This window comes from Pelophylax lessonae (assembly GCF_965119305.1).
Source record: "Pelophylax lessonae genome assembly, chromosome: 12".
NCBI classification, from domain to species: Eukaryota; Metazoa; Chordata; class Amphibia; order Anura; family Ranidae; genus Pelophylax; species Pelophylax lessonae.
Genome location: NC_138779.1, coordinates 120,972,843 through 120,993,686, shown reverse-complemented (window position 1 = coordinate 120,993,686; position 20,844 = coordinate 120,972,843). Strand labels below are relative to the sequence as shown.

The 20,844-nt window shown below is 46.1% G+C and overlaps 1 protein-coding gene across 2 annotated transcripts in view; it reads left to right on the top strand.

The window, feature by feature from the left end:
• TBCEL (tubulin folding cofactor E like) overlaps positions 1-20,844 on the top strand; it is a 119,116-nt gene that overhangs the window by 51,956 nt on the left and 46,316 nt on the right. For both annotated transcript variants that reach the window (XM_082273882.1, XM_082273881.1), the window contains one exon: positions 12,110-12,251. In XM_082273882.1, coding sequence (XP_082130008.1) covers positions 12,119-12,251 — 133 coding nt within the window. In that variant the 5' untranslated portion in view covers positions 12,110-12,118. The remainder of the gene's footprint in view (positions 1-12,109; positions 12,252-20,844) is intronic.

Genomic DNA, 20,844 nt, shown 5'->3' with positions numbered 1-20,844 from the left:
AGTACCTGCAAGAGAAACAGGTCACAAAAGAATGAAAAACAAACAAAGTACATTAAAAGTACATAGGAAGTGTAGAAGAACATAAAAAATGACTGAGACGACAACTATTTTTGGCTTTTATGTATTTTTTTTTTTTTCTTCAAACGTCGAGTTCCAGGTTCCAGGTTCGGGTCTCTCAAAATGACGATAGCCATCGAACATCTTTTGAGACCCTGTGTAAATGTGCCCTAAACTGTGCCGTGCTGTACCCTATGCTAATAATCCACTAGTGTGTGGTAGCGACGGAAACAGTCACCGTGGCAAAGACCAGGTCGGTCAGGACAGTCGGGACAATAATTCCGGGTGTCACGCCTAAATCCGCGCTTGCTGCAGACACGGCATCTTTTTTGGGGGTATCGTTTGGTATCGGTACTCGGGAGGTATTGCGGAAAATGCCTCTCATGCAGCTGCCTCACTGCATCTGGTTGGGGAAGTTGGGCAGGAGCACCAGCTGAATACAGAAGGGCTCTGATTATCTCTTCTTGGAATTGAAAGAAGGATAATGTTCCAGCAGAAGCTTTGTATAAGACAAAAGCGTTGTAAACAGCCAATTGAAATAGGTATACAGACACTTTTTTGTACCAGCGTCTGGCCTTACGGGCAATTAAGTACGGTCCCATCATCTGGTCGTTGAAGTCCACCCCTCCCATTTTACGGTTATAGTCGTGGACACAGAGGGGTTTCTCAACAACAACACCGGTGACCGTAGTAATTTGGACTGCCGTGTCTGGGTGAATGGAGGACAGCACGTAAACGTTTCGTTTGTCCCTCCACTTCACTGCAAGCAATTCCTCGCACCTCAAGCAGGCTCTCTCCCCCGAGCTCAGTGGGGCATTCACTAGCCGTTGGGGGAAGCCCCGGCGATTAGATCGCACGGTGCCACAAGCGCCAATTTGCAATTGATAGAGGTGTCTAAAAAGTGGCACGCTTGAATAGAAATTGTCCACGTACAAGTGGTACCCCTTTCCGAATAAGGGTGACACCAAGTCCCAAACTATCTTGCTGCTGCTCCCTATGTAGCCTGGGCAGTCGGGGGGCTCCACAGTGCTATCTTTTCCCTCATAGACACGGAAATTAACTGTATAGCCTGTGGCCCTGTCACAAAGCTTATACAACTTGACCCCGTATCTGGCACGCTTGCTGGGGAGGTACTGTTTGATAGCAAGGCGACCAGTAAACTTAATCAGGGACTCGTCAACGCAGACATCTTGTTGGGGGGTAAACAAGGCTGCGAACCGCTGATTGAAGTGGTCTATGAGGGGCCGAATTTTGTGGAGCCGATCATATTCAGGGTCTCCCCGAGGACGACAGAGTTCATTGTCGTTGAAATGCATGAACCGAAATATTTGTTGGTATCGAGCCCTGGACATAGCAGCAGAGAACACGTACATTTGATGAATTGGGTCAGTGGACCAATATAACCGCAATTCATTCTTTCTTGTAATGCCCGTGTTGAAGGAAAGGCCCAGAAAGGTTTTAAACTCCTGAATCGTAATAGGATTCCAGGCGAATGGTCTGGCAAGGGGTGAATTTGGGTTGGCGGCGATGAATTGTTGAGCGTACAAATTTGATTGGTCCACAATAGATCTGAAAAGATCTTCAGTGAAAAACAGCTCAAAAAAGTTTATGGGATTAAAACCAGCTGTTTCCACTTGGATTCCGGGTTGGGCGGTGAATGGGGGAAGTACTGGCGCTGTGGAATCTGTGGGCTGCCAATTAGGATATGCCAGCGCTTCAGGGAGGACACTATGGGCTCTACGGGCCTGTCTTCGGATACGCGGTGGCTGCGGGCCACTACTCGTGCTAGCCACCGCACCAGCTTCAACTGCACTCAGGTGACTCGCCACGTCACCAGGTGATACTGCAGTGCTGGTTGAAGGTCCAGGGTGTACTAGGCCGCTCGTGCTTGCCAGTTCACGAGAAGTGTGAGCGGCACTAGTACTGGCACTCTGCTGCATACCAGAAACCTCCAGTTCTTGCAAGTCAACTACTCCAGAATGGGGTCGGGTACGCCTGACCCTAGCAGGGACCCCTCTGTCGGAGCTATCTGTCAGGGAGCCGCTGCCGTCATCTGGTTCGTATATTGACCCTGATTCTGACAGTGAGGCTTCCCCATCGCTCTCACTTGACATGGCCATTATACTGTATATAGCATCATCACTGAACGAACGTTTTGTCATTTTGGTAGCTAAATTTACTCGTACAGTGATGCGACTACTAGGTAATAAAAGCACCTGGTTGTCGAGGACTATTTGGTCGCTACAAAGAAAAACTGCTAGTGCTAACAGAGATCAGGCCTGACTCTGCTAACGCAGCGGTTTTGTGTGATTTGTGTTTTTTGGAAGTGTCAGTAATCTATTGATTACTACACTTGCCTGGGTAAGGTGGGCTGGGCAGGGGGGCTAAACGCAGGTGCTAGCAGGAATCAGTGCTGATTGTGCAAACACTGCGTTTGGGGAACACTAAATTATGAGGACGCTAGTATAGTTCTGATCAGATCAGATATTGATCTGTTCAAACACTATACTAGTAACGGTGGTGTGTGTGTGTTAGTGTACTTGACTCTAACTGACGCTAAGTAACGGTGGTGTAGTGGGACCCTGACGCTAACTAGCTAGCCTAAGTTGTGTCACCCGTGACGCTAATACAGTGATCGGTAATCACTGTATATAGTGAACACTGTGACAGGGAAGTGAAGGGGTTAAACTGGGGGAGATCAAGGGGTTAAACCTTTATAGAGGATAGATGGCGGGTGGCCTAAACCTATTCGGGCCTAGCGCAAATTAGGGTCACCAGTGACACTAAATACAGTGATCAGTAGTTATCTGATATACTGTATATATTAGTGCACTGATTTATATGGAGTGAAGGGGTTAACTGGGGAAGATCAAGCGGTTAAAAGTTTATTAGGGAATAGGTGGCGGGTGCCCTAACCCTATATGGGCTTAGCGCAAGCGCAAATTAGGGTCACTAGTGACACTAAATACAGTGATCAGTATTTACCTATATACTGTATTTAGTGCACAGAGTAATAGGTAGTGAAGGGGTTAACTGGGGCTGATCAAGGGGTAAAAACTTTATTAGGGGATAGGTGGCGGGTACCCTAACCCTATTTGGGCCTAACGCAGGCGCAAACTACGCTCACAAGTGACACTTATACAGTGATCAGTAAAATATCTGTATACCACTGTATATAGTGTTCACTGTGAGGGGTTTTGGGGGTGATCAGGGGGTGATCAGAGGTGATGAAGGGGTTAAATGTACCTATGTGAGGTGTGTCAGTGTAGTGTTGGTGGAACTCACGTTTTTGGTGTGTCTCTGTCTCTCTCCTGGAACCGAAAGGACTCCAGGAAGGACAGTGACATCACTTCCCCTGTCTGTGTTTACATTACACAGACAGGGGACAGATTGCCATTGGTGGGGACCGATCTACAGACACTGACCAAAAATCATTGGTCAGTATCTGATGACTGATCGGTTCCCTACCGAATGACATCGGGATCGGGACCCGCGGCGCGCGGGAGCGCGCTCTGGAGCCGTGATCGCGCATCACGTTAATACTACGTGGCTGAGCGGTATCGTGCCGCTCTGCCGCAGTAGTATTACCGTGAGCGGTATTAAAGTGGTTAAGCTTGCATGTAATTGCGTATTCAAAGTGAAAATGGCTTATTTTTATTTGCTAACAAAGTGGACAAAGATTTTGGAAAGTAAACAGCCTTTTTCACATGTACAAAGAACATTGTAAAGTCAGCTATAGCTTCCATTGCAGCCAATTGAGGATACAAGGATTGGTTGTAATCTTTTTCAGTGCTTGCACTTTACAACCTGACAGATTCGTTTCTTCTAGTGAGTTGGGCTTAAAAGAACCAAAAAAAAAAACCTCCTATGAGCTAGTGCAAACCGCTTCAAACAGAAGGCGGAGAATTAATAAAACACGTCTAACACAAGTTCTACCTTAATTGGTGCTGTTTTCCATAGCAACCAAACAGCTTCTGTTTTTAATTAATTAATTTTTTTTTTTTTCAAACAGTTTAACATTTTTACAAGCAAATTGGCTGCACTCTAGCTGCATTTTTTAATAATTTTCTCCATTTACATGTCATCACAGATCGAAAACAAGTCATCATGAAAATAATTTTTTACCCCTGATTTTTTTTTGTTGAACCTGATGGGGCAACACAGTGGCCGGGCAGTTTAACATTATCAGGAGTAGGTCATTGATCGCAATTCTCATTTCTCTCTGTGGTTATTGATGAGCACAGCTCTTTTAAATGTTGACTGCAGTCCTGGAGTTGTTCAGCTCCCTGGTGGAGGCGGCATTCAGGTGCAAGGCAGGAAGTCCCCTCCCCACCCCCCCCCCCCCCCCACCATCTTTCGTCTTCAGAAGTTTCTGGGCCCAAGTCAGGCTTTGTTGCCACAAGCCCTGTGTTTTCTGCGGGACCTGCCGACGCATCCTCTAATTTCTCAGACAGCGAGGACGAGTCTGCTGCCTCTGTAACCGCGCAGGAGATATCGCTGGTGAAAGCACAGATTACTTCTGTGAGAGAGACGTTAAAAATTGAGGAATCTGCTGGGATGGCCATCTAAGTGCCTGTCCCCTTTGGTATATGCAAACCGGCTTGGTCCGTTAAGGTTTTCCTTATCCTGCATACTTTGATAAATTTGTCTACAAAGCTTGGGAACGTTCAAAGCGGACTTTTGTTGTCCCAAAGCACTTTGCAATACATTACCCCTTTGAGGTGGCCCTTCTAATATAGTGGACCTCGCCTCCCGTGGTGGATCCTTCCATTTCTGGGTAGAATAAAGCAACCATGGTACCGGTAGAGGAGTTTCCCTCTTTTAAGGATCCTGTGTAAAAGAATACTATACCTGACATAACAAGTTAATGGTACGTATCCATATTCCCTTAAATATTACTTTATTATAACTAAAGAATTACCCCAGAACTGCAACTGTATCTATCTACCTAAGGCTGTCTATGTAGTCTCTACTAACCTTTGCCGGCATATCTTTCCATTCCACACGTCCAGACTTCAGGGCCCTGGAAGTAATTCACTCACCCCCAAGAGCATAGTGAATGGGTTACTCAATTTTAATTTCAGTCTTTGGCTCTTATGTACAGTATACAAAGCAGTATATATTTCCAGTCTATACACGTCATATTCTACTTGTAATAAAAATAGACTCATGCATAACAGGAAAAGTCCTTTACCATAATCGTCAGCAAGAGACCCTTTAAAAAATGCCGTTGCGTGAAGGAAACAGATGTATATACAACAGCAAAGCAAACTCAAGAAACAACTTTGCAGGATATTTTGCTATTCTTAAAACAAAAATGTTCTCACAACGCCGATAACAATGGGAGGAAATTTACATCCTCAACAGCAAAAAGTGTAAGTTGCAAAGGGAGAGATTTTCAGTAAAATTTTAAAGTTAGTCAATTGAGCATATAATATTTAAATAAAACATAATCCTAACACTGTGGACCACAGGGCAGAATCAATCTCCCTCTCTGTTAACCATTGCAGGGTTGGCGTTGTGACCTGGCCATGTCCCTAGTTTCTCAGATGCTTACTGAATGGGCCAACCTTCTGCGGCAAGGTTTGAACACCGCACATGTGAATCTGGTGGACCAGTTGGCCCAGGGTTTACAGTATATGTGTAATGCATCTTTTAGATGCGGGTCTGCACATTTCCAAGCTCTCCATCTCGGCAGTGGTACGTACTTTGGCTCTAAAAAGGCCCTGGTGGACCTTGCTTTCAAGGGGGAATGTCTGTTTGGTGCTACCTTGGACACCGTCATCAAGACCCTCATTGGTGGCAAGAGTATCTTCCTCCCACAGGCCAAGAAGTGGAAGGAACCACGTCGGAAGTCGGGGCCTTTTTTAACTGCACACGAGACTTTTTCACTCCTGGCTCCTGTCGGGGCTCCCAGGTCTTTAAGGCCCTCTGGGGTGGGGCGTAGCGCTCCTGGACCCACATGTCCACCTCAGCATGAAGGCTTGCCCCTACTTTTCTCCAGGGGGCGGGGTCATATGTGCTGGTTCTCGTGCCTGTGGACCTCCCTTATTGCCAACAAATGAGTACGCAAACTGAGTCCGGCTACAAAATAAAATTTCATTCATATCCACCAGAGAAATTTTCCCACCAACTTTCAGCCTTTGCCATCATGCCCTGTACAGGGCAGTGCAGGACCACCTTCGCAAGGGAGTAATTGTTCCTGTACTGGAACTAGAATCGAGTGTTTTATTCCAATCTGTTCACGGCCCTAAAAGGATGAGGTTTGCCCAATCTAGAACCTGAAGGCCCTGAATTGCTTTGTTTGTGTTCAGAGGTTTAAGCTGGAATCCATCCTTCCATCCTTTTCAGTGGTAACCTCTCTTCATCCGGGGAATTTTAAAGAATCCATAGACATCAAGGATGCATACCTGCACATTCCCATCTAAGAGGAACTTTAGCAGTTCCTACACTTTGTGGTTGGGGACGCACATTATCAATTTGTGTCGCCCCCCCCTTTGAGCTGGCTTTGGCTTTCTGGGTACTCTCCAAGGTGCTGGCTGCAGTCCTAGAATTGCAGAACATCAGATGGGTTCTGAACCTTTAAGAAGCCTGCCCTGACCCTGTCCAAGAAACTAGAGTATATGGGCCTGATTCTTGACTATGAGCAGGCCAAAGTGTTCTCCTGGAGGACAAACTCTAGAAGCTTCGAACCGCAGTCCAACTGGTTTTGTCCCTCAAGCAGTCTTCCCTGTGGTCATGCATGCAGGCTCTGGGCCTTATGGTGTCCACCTTTTTGAGGCTGTCCCATATGCGCAGTTCCATATGATAATTCTGCAGAGGGAAATCCTGTCCAAATTGGGTGAATCTACAGTCTCCTTGGACAATCAGATTCATCTGGATCAGATTCATCTGGACCTATCAACAAGGGCATCCCTCCTCTATTGGTTCCGATGCCTTGCAAGCTGGGAAGTCCTTTCTTCCCCTCCGCTGGACGGTAGTCATAACAGGTTTGAGATCTGGAGAAGGATCTCCTGCCCATCATTGTCCTGGAGCTGCAAGCAGTCAGGTTGTCTCTGGAGCACTGGATAAACCTTCTGCGAGGGCTCCCAATCAGAATCCAATCAGTAAATGCCAGAGCAGTGGCCGGGCAACCACCAGGGCGGCACGAGAAGCTTCCTGCACTCTGTGGTGGGTGGAACAACATGTTTCTGCTCTCTCTGTCATACACATTCCCGGTGTCGAGAATCGTCAGGCGGATTACCTCAGTCGTCAGATACTGGATCAGTGTTTTTTCTTAAGATTATCAGTATTTTTGTAATATCGTATTTTCTTAAGATTATCAGACTTATTTTTGTACTCCTCTAATTCTTTATATAAGATGAGTTTCTCTTACAAATCAATAATATCCTCATCCTCATCATTGGGAACATGGATAGGGCAGGTATTTTGGGTGGGAGGAAGCGTCTAATTTTGAAAATAGAATTCAATTTTGCATTTGTTACCACTTATTCTCATCAATATTAGGACATCAAAAAAATGATGGCACGACATTGGAAAGTTTTGAAAACCGAATCTTGGGTATGGTTCTTCCTGATTCCCCACATGTCATTTTTAGAGGGGTGCCACCTTTAAAACTTTACGTGTTTTGGATGCCCCTAACAGGATTTCCTTTTTTAAAAAACTCAAAGGTTTCTTCCCATGCCGTAAATGTGCCATCTGCAATCTCAATAAAACTCAAGAATGTAGTATTGGACAGTTTAAATCATTTTCCATTTCTCGCACTTATGAGATTTAACGCTTTCATCACTTGCACATCCCTTAATGTGGTTTACATGCTCACTTTTCCCTGCGGTTTAAAATATGTGGGTCGCACCACTTGAGCCTTCAATGTGAGGATTAAGCAACATGTAGCAAATATTAGGAAAGGTTTCCCCAAACATAGCGTCTCCAAGCATTATCTGGAATGCCATGGAAAAAATCCAGCAGGCACCTCCTTTAATGCCATAGATAGATTTACACCCCATTGGCGAGGGAGCCTTGTTAAACAAAGAGATTTCAAAGAGGTAGACTCGTTGGATATTTGAAATGAAATGTTATACTCCCTTCGGGCTTCATGTAGAATGGGATGTCAACTGTTTTATTAATAGTTGATTTTCCTCTTTACTTTATAGTCATTGTATGATGTTGGTGTTTTCAATACCATTGTCTTCTCTGTATAACTAGTTTGTGAAATTCACCATTTTTAGTATGTTTTGTTTTTGAAGTTTTTTATGTTTTAACTATTTTTAAATTTAGGATATGTGCTCTCAGAGGCATCTTTTAGTTTGACCACTAGGGGGTTAGACTGAATATAATATGCTGTGGTAGAGATTATTGTACCTTTCATAGGGGCTACATTTTTCTGATATAAAAGATGGGAATTGTTGAGTCCTTTCATTCCCCTCGCTTGTTGATGGGGTTGGCCTCGAGAGTGGGTTTCACCATCCGATATTGAGGTATATCCCTTTGTGATCTTTATATGTGTGGAAGATGGCAGTAGAAACGCCCAGTAGAGCCTTTGGTTCTCTTCGCAAATTCCGGCCGCCTCCGGTTAAGCCACTTCTAGCCCGCTGGAACGCATGGGCTAATGCAGTGTGTTCCATGGGCAATATCCGGTTGACGCAACTTCCGGTTTTAGTAATTTTTATGGGCGTACTTGTGTCACTAAGCCATGCCTCGGAAGAAATCCGATTGGATGAAACGCGTTAGTTGAGATGCTCAGGCACAAGTACGCTAAGAGCCGCGGCAGAGTTCTATGTATCTTAGATGGTTTGTGATCATTTACCTTTGTAAGTACTTTTCAATAAAACTCCTTATGATTGTATACGGACCTTCACTATTTGCTGCTTCGTTCTCTTTCTTTGATGGTGTTACCCCTATTCATGAGGGCAAATTCGCTATCTCTAAGGCATCAGTGTTATCCCTATTGAGGAGTGGAGATTGGTGATTCCTGTCCAGCGATTAGGAGCCGCTCACCTGAACACTGCTGTTGTTGGACTGCTTTATCGTCTCTGGCTTTGACGGCATGACTATTGAAAGCCAGGTTTTAAGGGACAGGGTTGTCGGGTTTGGTGATCTTCACAATGTGGAAGGCTCGCAAGTCTACCTCTCAAAGGTTACATCAAACCGAGAAGGCTTATTTTGCCTGGTGTGGGGCTCTTGGTGTTCATCCACTTTTCTTCTTGGTGGCATAAGTGCTGGCCTTTCTTCAGTGGGGTGTTAGACAAAAACTTTCCTTGAGTACCATTAAGGGTTGTTTCTGCCTTCGCTGTCTTTTTTCAGTGTTCCTTGGCTGTGTACTCCCTGTTTTGCACCTTTTATTTAGGAGGTTCATTAGGAGGTTCATTGTCTGGCGCCCCCTGTGCGATCCCCATTGGGTACTTGAATTTGGTTCTTTTGGTTCTCCAGAAGCCTCCGTATGAGAGTATTTGCCTGATTACTTTTTCAAAAAGTTGCTTTCTTGGTCGCTACCACTTCCCAGAGGTAGGTGTCGGAGCTGGGGACCTTTTATCCTATAGGACTCTCTATTAGGTTCAACACAAGGATAAGGTGGTTCTCCATCCTTGCCCCTACTTTCTTCTGAAGGTAATGTCAAATCCTCACCTAAATGAGGACATTTTCCTGCCTTCCTCCTTGTGTGCATGGCTGTAGCATCCTAAGGAGGTTGCCTTGCACTCCTTGAATGTGGTCCAGGCAGTTGTATGTACCTGCCCACTATGGCCTCCTGCTGGAGGTTATATTATATTCTCTTTTTATGTTAATGGATGGCCCAAGGAAAGATCTGGTGGTCTCCTCTGCCACTATTCCAAATTGGATCCGGCAGACGCTTGTTCAAGTGTACACTGTTAAGGGGTCGGCCCCTCCCTTCCCCGTTACGACACACTCCACCGGGGCGATTAGTGCCTCCTGGGCTTTTTGGCATCAGACCATGTCTTAAACCATGTCTTAGGTTTACAAAGCTGCTACTTGGTCGTTTGTACACACTTCATGTGTTTGCAGTTTCAGATGCTTGTTTTGTCCGCAGGGTTTTGCAGGCTGTTGTTTAGGGTTCCCGCTGTAGCTTCCTATAGCTCCCGACGTGTGTTTCATTCAAACTAATCTTATCAATGGATGCAGGAGTATCAAGGGATGTAGGAATGTTTGTTTAAATAAAACGTGTGTCGGGAGCTATAGAAAGCTACAGCGGTGACCTTACTGCACCAGTCAGGGCGCCTGCATGTGACTGACTGCACTATATGTAATTTTAATCCTGCCTGTTCTTTGTAAGTAGTTTTAACCTTCATTAAAAAGCCTTAAACTTTGAATTACTACACTGAATTCCTCCTTGACTTTCCCTTTGGTTGAGCCCACTGATGACCCTCTTGGTATGTGACAACCCACCCTGGAATCCCAGGTTATGTTATCCATCTATCTCATGAGGGTATTAGGATAAGGTGCAGCCAGACTGCCATCTTGGAGTCAAGTTAGCTGGTAAGTAACTTGTGAGTGGGGTGTGCACTTTCTGGATGTAAAGTGATTTCTCACTCACGCTGGAGCATTGAATTCTGCTAAACACAATAAGTGTAATAATGAACGTTTCTGCACAAGAGCACTTTATATCTCTGATGGACCTTTTGGATTCTGTATAAACTCTCCCAATTTAAATAATTGAATAATTTTGCATATATGAATTATGTATTCTGATTTTTCATTTGAGTGGATGTTTTGTTTTGTATTTATGCACTTTTTATGGATACCGCAACACTTTCAGTTTGAATAGTTCTTGGCAGTGTTCACCAATATCTGGAACCTTGCTGCCTCACTTGCTAAAAATTATTTGTGGGGAAGCTGCGCTCCGACATGACATGCGAACCCCGCACACGCAGTAGTGTGAACCGGGGCTTAATATGCATGTTTATGTACTTACCTTGCATTGTTTTTAAACCAATTCAACAAAGCCTTTTGTTTGATATCTAATTGTTTACAACATACAGTAAATTAGCATGATGTAGATAATAGGAATGGTTACAAATAATGTATAAATAAAGTAGCTTATTTAGAGTAATTGAAACTTGTAGCAGATCATGAACACTCCACTGCCCCCTTTATTTTAGTGGTCAGTGGGGGAGGACCCTTTTAGATTGGTGTTCAGCAGAAGCTTTCCATCACATTGTAGCTGAGTGAAGAAATGTCTCCCTATATTGGATACTAGTTTAGTGCCCCTCTACATGGATGGACAGTGTTAGGAAAGCCCCCCTTACAGACAAAGATGCCAGTAAATACTTACCCAAGATATGAGAAGGGAAACTCCACTGGTCCCATTCTGCTAAACCTGCAGAAGGACATTAGTGCCCAAACTGTGCACGCACCATCAGTTGGAAGCTGCATCTGCTAAGGCTCAAGGAACCCAAAAGCTTCAAAGAACCCCGGTTGAGAAAGGCTGGAGGGTGAACTGCTTTTGTTACAGATCTAGGCAGAGTCACTTGACTGAAACTCATGGACTGCTGTTGTGACTTGTCAGAAATTCATTCATGCAGACCTGTAGAATTACTCAGGGATCTACTTTAATTGATCAGTCTGTCACTTGTCTCAGGATGCCCCAGCCGCCACAATCTGAATTGTGAATCCATTGTTTGGCTAAATATGGTATTTGACCTTCCTCTTTCCACAAATAACGATTCTTTCAGAAATAGAAGATTGAATAAGAATGCAATTTTTTGCCTGAAGATAAGGTACAAAAAGCTGCAGGAGAGATGGATGTAACACAGAAATTTCACCAAAAATATATTGTCCTTGAGTACCCAGGATTTCCTTTTAACTTAAAAAAAAAAAAAATATATATATATATATATATATATATATATATATATATATATATATATATATTTCTATATATTTGCTTAAGGAACTATAGCACAAACATAATTATCAAGTTTCAATACCGATTCCATCCCAATACCAACACAGTTATTCCGTACTTAATTTTTTTCTGTGAAGAATTATGTTTCAGCTATAACTATAAGTAACTGGATGTATGTTTTGCTCCTCTCAGGTAACAGAAATGGAGCCACCATGTGGAAGAAGTTTTATGCAGGTGCTGTGTGAGAAATACAGCCCAGAAAACTTTCCGTACAGGAGGGGTCCAGGAGCTGGTGTGCATGTACCTGCTGGACCTCAAGTGTCACCTATGAAAGGTATGACATTACTTGTCCTAAAGGATATGTTACCCCCAGCACTTCATATTCCAGATATGTGTCTGGTGCGCCATGTACTCATGTTAAAATGTATCCTGTTCTCTTTGTATAACTGCCTTTGTGTGAACTACCTGGTGTTGCTGCTGGTCCCCCAGCTTTCCCATGTCAAATTGACCCCCACTAGGCATGAGAGCAAATCTATCCCATCATGGTCAGTTTTCTGGTTGTGTTGGGAGAAAAGCCCGTCTGTTCTTCCTTCAATGGTCAGAATTTTGCCAACATGCCCCCCATGTACAGAAGATAAGTGAATTGCTGTTTTTCCACCCCCAGCTCTCTCTATCCCCTTTTGCATCTGAGAACACCGATTATGTGATCACTTATAGAAAAAGAGAAAAAAGTGTGTGTGTGTGTGTGTGTGTGTGTGTGTGTGTGTGTGTGTGTGTGTTGAACCACTGCACAGAACGGGTAAGTATAACATGTTTGTTATTTTAAAAAAGAAAAAAAAAAAAAGCTTTAATATATCACTTAAGGCTCCTTTCACACTTGTGCGACACTAAAGTCGCACGATTTTGCCGCGACTTTGTTGCCGCGATTTTAATGCGAGCTTGACTGGGCTTGAATGTCTTTGGACCTCAAAACGCATCAAAATTGTGCCAAAGTAGTGCAGGGACTGCTTTGAAGTCGGTGCAACTTCAAGTCGCATAGATATGAATGGTACTCATTTGAAATAATGGACAACTTGTCATGCGATTTTGCAGTCCCAAATCGCATGACAAGTCGCAAAGCATGAAAGGGGCCTTAGAGTTGATGTGTAACCTAATAATGGCGCTTTTCCACTGCATGGAACCGAACGGTTCGGCTCGCTTTTGTGCTTTTCCACTGCTGGTACCGCATGGTATAGTGTAGGAACGGTACGGTACGGCGGCGCTTTTCCACTGCATGGAACCGAACGGTACGGCTCTCAAAAACAGTACCTACTCGATTGTGGTTCCAAGAGGTACCATACCCGGTACCATATTCAACAATCCTTTGCATGCAGTCACTACTAGCCACTGATTGGTCAGAGAATCCCACCCACCCCGTTGTTATCCCACCCACTTAACTTTAGTACTACTTTAGTGGAAAAGCAAACCATACCGTACCATGCGGTACCAGCAGTGGAAAAGCAAACCGGGCCATGCAGGGCCGAGTAGAGCCGAGCCGGTACTTGCAGTGGAAAAGTTCCATAACCGAATAACAAACAGTGCTGGTGTATTATAAATCGCTGCCATTGTTTCAAAATAAAGTACTTGTTTTCACTTTTTTTTAAAATCCTTACACCTCAGTGCTGCTGCTGTCGTTTATCGCCTTTGCAGCCTCTTCGTGTCTTCATGCACTCCAGCAATGGGAAGTTTCTTGATGGTGACAACAGTGCACCATGTTCATGCAATGAGTATTGAAATAGCCACTTTCAGCCTCCTTTAGAAACATTTATGACAACGCAGGGACACAATTTGGAGACAGTGCTGTCTTCCGATAACTGGAAGTGGCTTAACAAGGACTTTCATGGCAGGATCACCGGTTATTATTTTATCAAAAGATGAAGAATATTAAAAAAAAAATTATATCTTTTATTAAAAATTGTAATGTTTATAAAAGTTTTCAGCAGTTGAGTTTACATATACTTTGACATCAGCCTCCTGTAATCCTATGTCCAGCAGTGCTTAAATTAGGAGTGGAATGTCGAAACACTTGAAGCAAGTCATGCACTGCTGCATGCACATGTGCCGACAGGGAACAAAGAGCGTGATCGGAGGCAATATCTAAGCTTTGTTTTACTGCTGTTTCAGTGTCTTCTAACGCCACCAATAAAGTGTTAGTCCACCCTAAAACTAAAATCCCTGTATCTATAGACCTCCACTATCTTAACACTAACCTATCTAGCCCTGTAAAGAAGAAATCAGTATATTGTAGATATCTTTCTTAAAGCCAACCTGACCCGATCTCTATCCACGGAAGCTCTGCAGAGGACACAGCCGACAACGACTGTGAAATGAATGGGGAGTGAGGTCACCCATACACTTACTATGGGACTTCTATTGTCGGCTGGGTCCTCTGCACCCGTCTCCACAGGGAAGCCGCGGCTCACAGCTCAGCGTGGGATCAGGTCAAATTTGGCTTAAAAAAAGCTATGTATACGATTTTCTTCCTTACAGAGCTAGATATGTTAGATTGTAGAGGTCTATAGATGTAGGGATTTTATTATTAGGGTGGACTTCTACTTAAGTTGTCCTGCTCAAGGTTATTGATCTGCCTGCACTGTCTTCAGCAGGGTTAGCAGTGGCTGCACAAATTTACCAATCCTTTGGCAAGTAAAACAAATCCATTCTGTTTAAGCTGTTTGCCTGAAATTCACCTTTACCTAAATTTTACCAAGAACTTTGAGGGCGTACCTTACTGGATATAGTACATTAAAGAAAGACCGTACAATTAATTTGTAATGCGTGTAGCCAGCTTTAGACAGCCTATGGTAATTGGCCAGTATATATGTTAGTAGCAGGGATTCACTGTGGTGAATCTACAAATCCCATCATGCCTCTCTTGCTGGGAGTCCTGACTGTTGCTGTCAGTCTTGCAATGATTCATGGGACTTGTAGTTCTACAACAGCGGGAGTGCTGAAGGTTTCCTACCCCTGCTTTATAGGAAGTGTTCTCTTCCATCTGTATAAATCATGTATTGAAATAGCCAGCAGATGTCAGTGTTTCACAAGTTCTAGAAGGATCGAACATGAGTAATTCGAGGTTTCTTGCCTTAAAACCTTACAAAGTATGAAAGTACACTGCTCAAAAAAATTAAAGGAACACTTTGAAAACACATTGGATCCCAATGGGGAAAAATATCATGCTGGATATCTATACTGATATAGACTGGGTAATGTGTTAGGAATAAAAGAATGCCACATCATTTGATGGAAATGAAAATTATCAACCTACATTGGGCTGAACTCAAAGACACCCCAAAAATCAAAGTGAAAAAATGATGCAGCAGGCTAGTTCATTTTGCTAAAATTTCATTGCAGCAACTCAAAATTGTACTTGGTAATTTGTATGCTTGCCTGACAACATCAGGGCATATTCCTTTTGAGACCATGGATGGTTTCCTGGGGTATTTCCTCCCAGATCTGGACCAGGGAATAACTGCGCTCCTGAACAGACTAAATTGCAACCTGGTGGCATTAGATGAACTAAAACATAATGTCCCAGAGGTGTTCTATTCAATTTAGGCCTGGTGAGCCTAGGGGATTCAGTGGTGTCATTTCCTTCATCCTCCAGGAACTGACTGCATACTCTCGACACATAAGGTCGTGCAGTGTCCTGCAATGGGTCCAAAGATTTCATCTCAACGCATAATGGCAGCCAGGTTGCCATTGTCTAGCCTGTAGAGCTCTGTGCATCCCCCTATTGATATGCCTCCCCAGACCATCACTAAACCACTACCAAACTGGTCATGCCGAACAATGGTATAAGCAGCATAACGTTCTTCACGGCTTCTCCAGACCCTTTCATGTCTGTCACATGTGCTCAGGGTGAACCTGCTCTCATCTGAAAAGCACAGGACGCCAGTGGCAGACCTTAAAATTCTGGTGTTCAGTGGCAAAATGCCAATTGAGCTCCACGGTGCTGGGTAGTGAACAGAGGTCCCACTAGAGGATGTTGGGCCCTCAGGTCACCCTTATGAAGTACTTTTCTGATTGTTTGGTCAGAGACATTCACACCAGTGGCCTGCTGAAGGTCATTTTGTAGGGCTCTGGCAGTGCTCATCCTGTTTCTCCTTGCACAAAGGAGAAGATACCGGTCCTGCTGATGGGTTAAGAACCTTCTTTGGCCCTGTCCAGCTCTACTAGGGTAACTGCCTGTTCCCTGGGATCTCCTCCATGCTCTTGAGACTGTGCCGAGAGACACCGCAAACCTTCTGGCAGTGGCATGTATTGTGCCATCCTGGAGTAGTCGGACTGCGTGTACAAACTCTATAGGTTCCAGGTATCGCCTCATGGTACAAGTAGGGACAGTGACCCTAGCCAAATGCAAAACTGAGTGAGTAAGGAAAAAAATTTCAGAGGCCTCCACCTGTAAAACCATTCTGTTTTGGAACTTGCCAAATTGTTGCCCATCTAGTGCCCCTGCTGTTCATTTAATTATCATTAAAGCAGCTGAAACTGCTACTTAACTGACCAGATCAATAGCCCAGGAGTTTAACAGTGACATTTAATTAACTTATGAACTATGAAGACCAAAATACCCAAAGCTGCATTAAAGTGGTTGTTAAGCCACTTGCAGGAATTTGTATAATCCTCTTTGTCTCCTAAGCCTGTGTATCTCTGTGTTTTATAAAAAAGCTGTATATACCTGATTTTAGTGTGCTGCTTGGCTATCACGTGCCTGGCTGGCTCTCTCCTCTCCCCGTCTGATAGCTGCAGGGGGCAGGGCCGAGATTGCCATGCTAACATGACTTGGGAGGAGATGGAGAGAGCCAATCAGTCATGTGATTTCTGAGCAGCTCACTGAAATCTGGTATTCACAGCATTTTTTTTTTTATATAAAACTGAGACAGAGGTACACAGGCTTAGGAGACAAACTGGATTATATAACATATTAACAATTATTTTAGCAGCAGGAGGGGTGGGCGGGCCCTGACATGGAGCTGACAGGCAGGGAGGGGAGGGGGGAGGCACGTACACTGACCACGGTGTCAGGGCTCAGCAGCCATGATACACCATGGTCAGTGTACGGAGGGGAGGGTGGAAACTGTTAGGATCAGGAAATTTTGTAGGTGATAGAAGGGGCCGAATTACACAGCACAAGCACTATATAACATGTATAACATGCTTTTAGGGAACAGGATCAATTTTTTTTTTTTAGGTTAACAAACCCTTTAACTACTTCTGGATCAGAAGATTTTCCCCCTAATGACCAGGCCATTTTTCTCTTACGTCCTCCGACAGTCGCCGCCTCTTCATATTTGTCACATATGGGGTATTAGACTTTGCTCCGAAGGAGTAGCTAAGCAACAGAATATGTTAACATTAAAGCTTTTAACATATCCCACCCTCAAGGGGTGGTCCCCTCAGTCAATACCCTCCTACTTCCTGCAACCATATCTCAGTTTCAATGTCTAGCTTGTCAGGAGAGGATTCCCCGGTGTTCCGTGATGCCACGGATAGGGGATTGGAGTCTCTTGCCCGTCATACTTACTCTATTACGGGTTCTATGCTTAAGGCTCTGTTTGCCTCTCTCATGGCGGCCCAGGCTGTCGCAAGTTGGACGCAGATGCTTAGGCGCGTCCTAGTGGCCGATTCGGCCTCGCCGGCGACCCTGGATATGGTGGATCAAATCCACCAGGGTGTCATGTATCTGTGTGATGCGGACTTGGACTTAGTCCCGTTGGCTGCACGTGTGCACAGCGTGGCGGTGTTGTCTCGCCGCCTGGTTTGGTTGAAATGTTGGTCGGTGGACCAATCTTCACGTAAGACCTTAGCCAATCTGCCTTATGATGGGTCTCGCCTTTTTGGGGAGTCGTTGGATGTGTTGATTAAGGGGATCACCGGAGGTAAGAGCACTCTCTTGCCCCATTTCCCCAAGGCTAAGGGGGCTTCTGGGAAGAAGCATGCTAATTTTCGGCCCCCTCAGGGGTCCTTTCGTGCCTTTCGGTCGCACTACAAGGGCAAACCGGTCAAAGGTCAAGGCTCTCAAAAGAAGCCCTGGTCTGGGAAACAGAAGTCCGGTCAGTCCGGATCCGCAGCCCATAACAGTGCGGCCTGAAGGGGCGCCCTCACCCAGTTTTGGGGTGGGGGGACGCTTGCTCGGTTTTCTTCAACCCTGGTTGGCCCGCGTGCGGGACAGATGGGTTCAGGAGATCGTTCGATCTGGTTACAAGATCGAGTTTCTCTCTCGGCCGGAGAGCAGATTTTTTCCCTCAAATCTTCAGCTGTCTCCGGAGCGTTTACGGGACCTGCACCTGGCGGTGCGGGACCTGAGGGCTCAGGAAGTGGTGGTTCCGGTGCCTCATCGGGACAGATTTCGGGGGTTTTATTCCAATCTGTTCACCGTGCCCAGGAAGGAGGGCAAGGTTCGTCCAATTCTGGACTTGAAGGCTCTGAACCGCTCTGTGCGGGTTCGCAAGTTCCGCATGGAATCCCTGCGGTCGGTGGTGGCTGCCCTGGTTCCGGGGGAATTCATGGCCTCCATCGATTTGAAGGATGCGTATCTTCACATCCCCATTTTCGAGGGTCACCAGAGGTACCTTCGATTTGCCATTGCGGAGGATCACTACCAGTTTGTGGCGTTGCCTTTTGGTCTCGCCTCTGCTCCGCGGGTCTTCACCAAGGTGCTTGCACCGGTTCTGGCATTATTGAGGGCCCTGGGCATTTCTGTCCTGGGGTATCTGGACTAAATTCTGGTTTGGTCTGCGACCAGCCAGGGTCTGGAGAAGGACCTGTCTGTCACGATGCAAACTCTGCAGGAGTTTGGTTGGACGATAAATTTTCCAAAGTCGACACTGAGTCCGTCGGTTCGTCTTCCCTACCTGGGAATGATTCTGGACTCGGTGCAGGCGAAGGTCTTCCTGCCGGAAGACAAACTCAGAACTCTTCAGGAGGAAGTCGGGTCCCTCAGGGACGTTCCGCACTCGTCTCTGCGGACGTGCATGAGATGTCTGGGATTGATGGTCTCGGCCTTCGAGGCGATTCCCTTCGCCCAGTTTCACATGCGGGGTCTCCAAGCGGAGATCCTGTCCATGTGGGACGGGCGACCTCAATCTCTGAATCTTCAAATCTCGTTGAGTCATCGCACCAGAAGAGACCTTCTGTGGTGGCTCCAGTCCCCGATGGTGTCCGGGGGGCAAGTCGTTTCGTCCTATCTCGTGGACGGTGATCACCACGGATGCCAGCCTGTCGGGCTGGGGTGGTGTTCTGGGCGTTCTGTCCGCCCAGGGAACTTGGTCGGAGGGGGAGTCTTCCTTTTCGATCAACATTCTGGAATTGCGTGCGATAAATCTCTGTCTTCATCGCTGGACGGACCGGCTGCAGGGCTGCCCGGTTCGGGTGCAGACGAACAATGCCACGGCGGTGGCCTACATCAACCACCAAGGGGGCACCAGGAGTGCCCGAGCGGCTCGAGAAGTGGCCGACATTCTGACTTGGGCCGAGACTCATGTCCCGGCGATATCGGCGGTGCACATTCCGGGGGTGGAGAACTGGCAGGCGGACTATCTGAGTCGCCAGACCCTGGATCAGGGGGAATGGTCTCTTCACCCGGCTGTCTTCCAGATGTTGTGCGCGAAGTGGGGTCTTCCAGATGTGGACCTGTTCGCGTCTCGTCTCAACAACAAGGTGAGGAGGTTCGTGGCAAGGACGCGCGACCCTCGGGCAGACGCGTTAGTGGCCCCGTGGCATCAGTACAAGCTGATGTACGTGTTTCCACCGATTCAGTTGCTGTCCAGGTTCCTTCGCAGGTTACACTCGGAACGCAGCACGGTGATTCTTGTGGCACCGGACTGGCCTCGCCGGTCCTGGTACGCAGACCTCGTGAATCTGGCGGTCGATGCCCCGTGGCGTCTACCTCTTCGAGACGATCTCCTGTTTCAAGGGCCGATATACCATCCTGCTTTACAGTCGCTGGCTTTGACGGCCTGGCTGTTGAGACCGAGGTCCTGAAGGAGAAGGGTCTCTCCCCGGAGGTCGTTCATACCTTGATCAACGCGAGGAAGTCTTCCTCGGGGAAGGTTTACTACCGTACTTGGAAGGCCTATTTTGCCTGGTGTGAGTCCAGGGGGTTTTCACCCCGCACGTACTCGGTTTCCCGAGTGCTGTCCTTCCTTCAAACAGGTGTCGATCAGCGTTTGGCGCTGGCTACGATAAAGGGTCAGGTGTCTGCGCTGGCCGTTCTGTTTCAACGTCCCGGGGCTTCCAACTCCTTGGTTGGCACTTTTGTTCAGGGAGTGCGGCATCTGGTTCCTCCTAGGAGGGATCCTCTGCCCCCTTGGGACTTGAATCTCGTTTTATCTGTGTTACAACGTGCTCCTTTTGAACAGATCAGGGAGATCTCGTTGTCTGTTGTCCAAAAAGGTCGCCTTTTTGGTTGCGATCACTTCGGCTCGCAGAGTGTCGGAGCTGGCGGCTTTGTCCTGCAAGTCTCCGTATCTGGTTGTTCATTTGGATAAGGTGGTCTTGCGACCTAATCCTTCTTTTCTTCCGAAGCGAGTTTCGGAATTCCATCTTAATGAGGATATTGTCTTGCCTTCGCTGTGCGCGAAGCCTAAACATCCACAGGAGGTGAGGCTACATTCTTTGGATGTTGTTCGGGCGATAAGGGTTTACCTTAAATCGACTGAGTCTTTTCGAAAGACGGACTCCTTGTTTGTTCTTCCAGAGGGTCCTCGGAAGGGCATGGCGGCGTCAGCCTCTACCATCGCCAAATGGATCAGGCAGACCATTGAACAGGCGTATGCCTTGCAGGGGAAGGTTCCCCCTGTGCCTGTGAAGGCGCACTCTACTAGATCTCTGAGTACGTCTTGGGCCTGTCGTCATGGGGCTTCTGTAGCCCAGGTGTGTAAGGC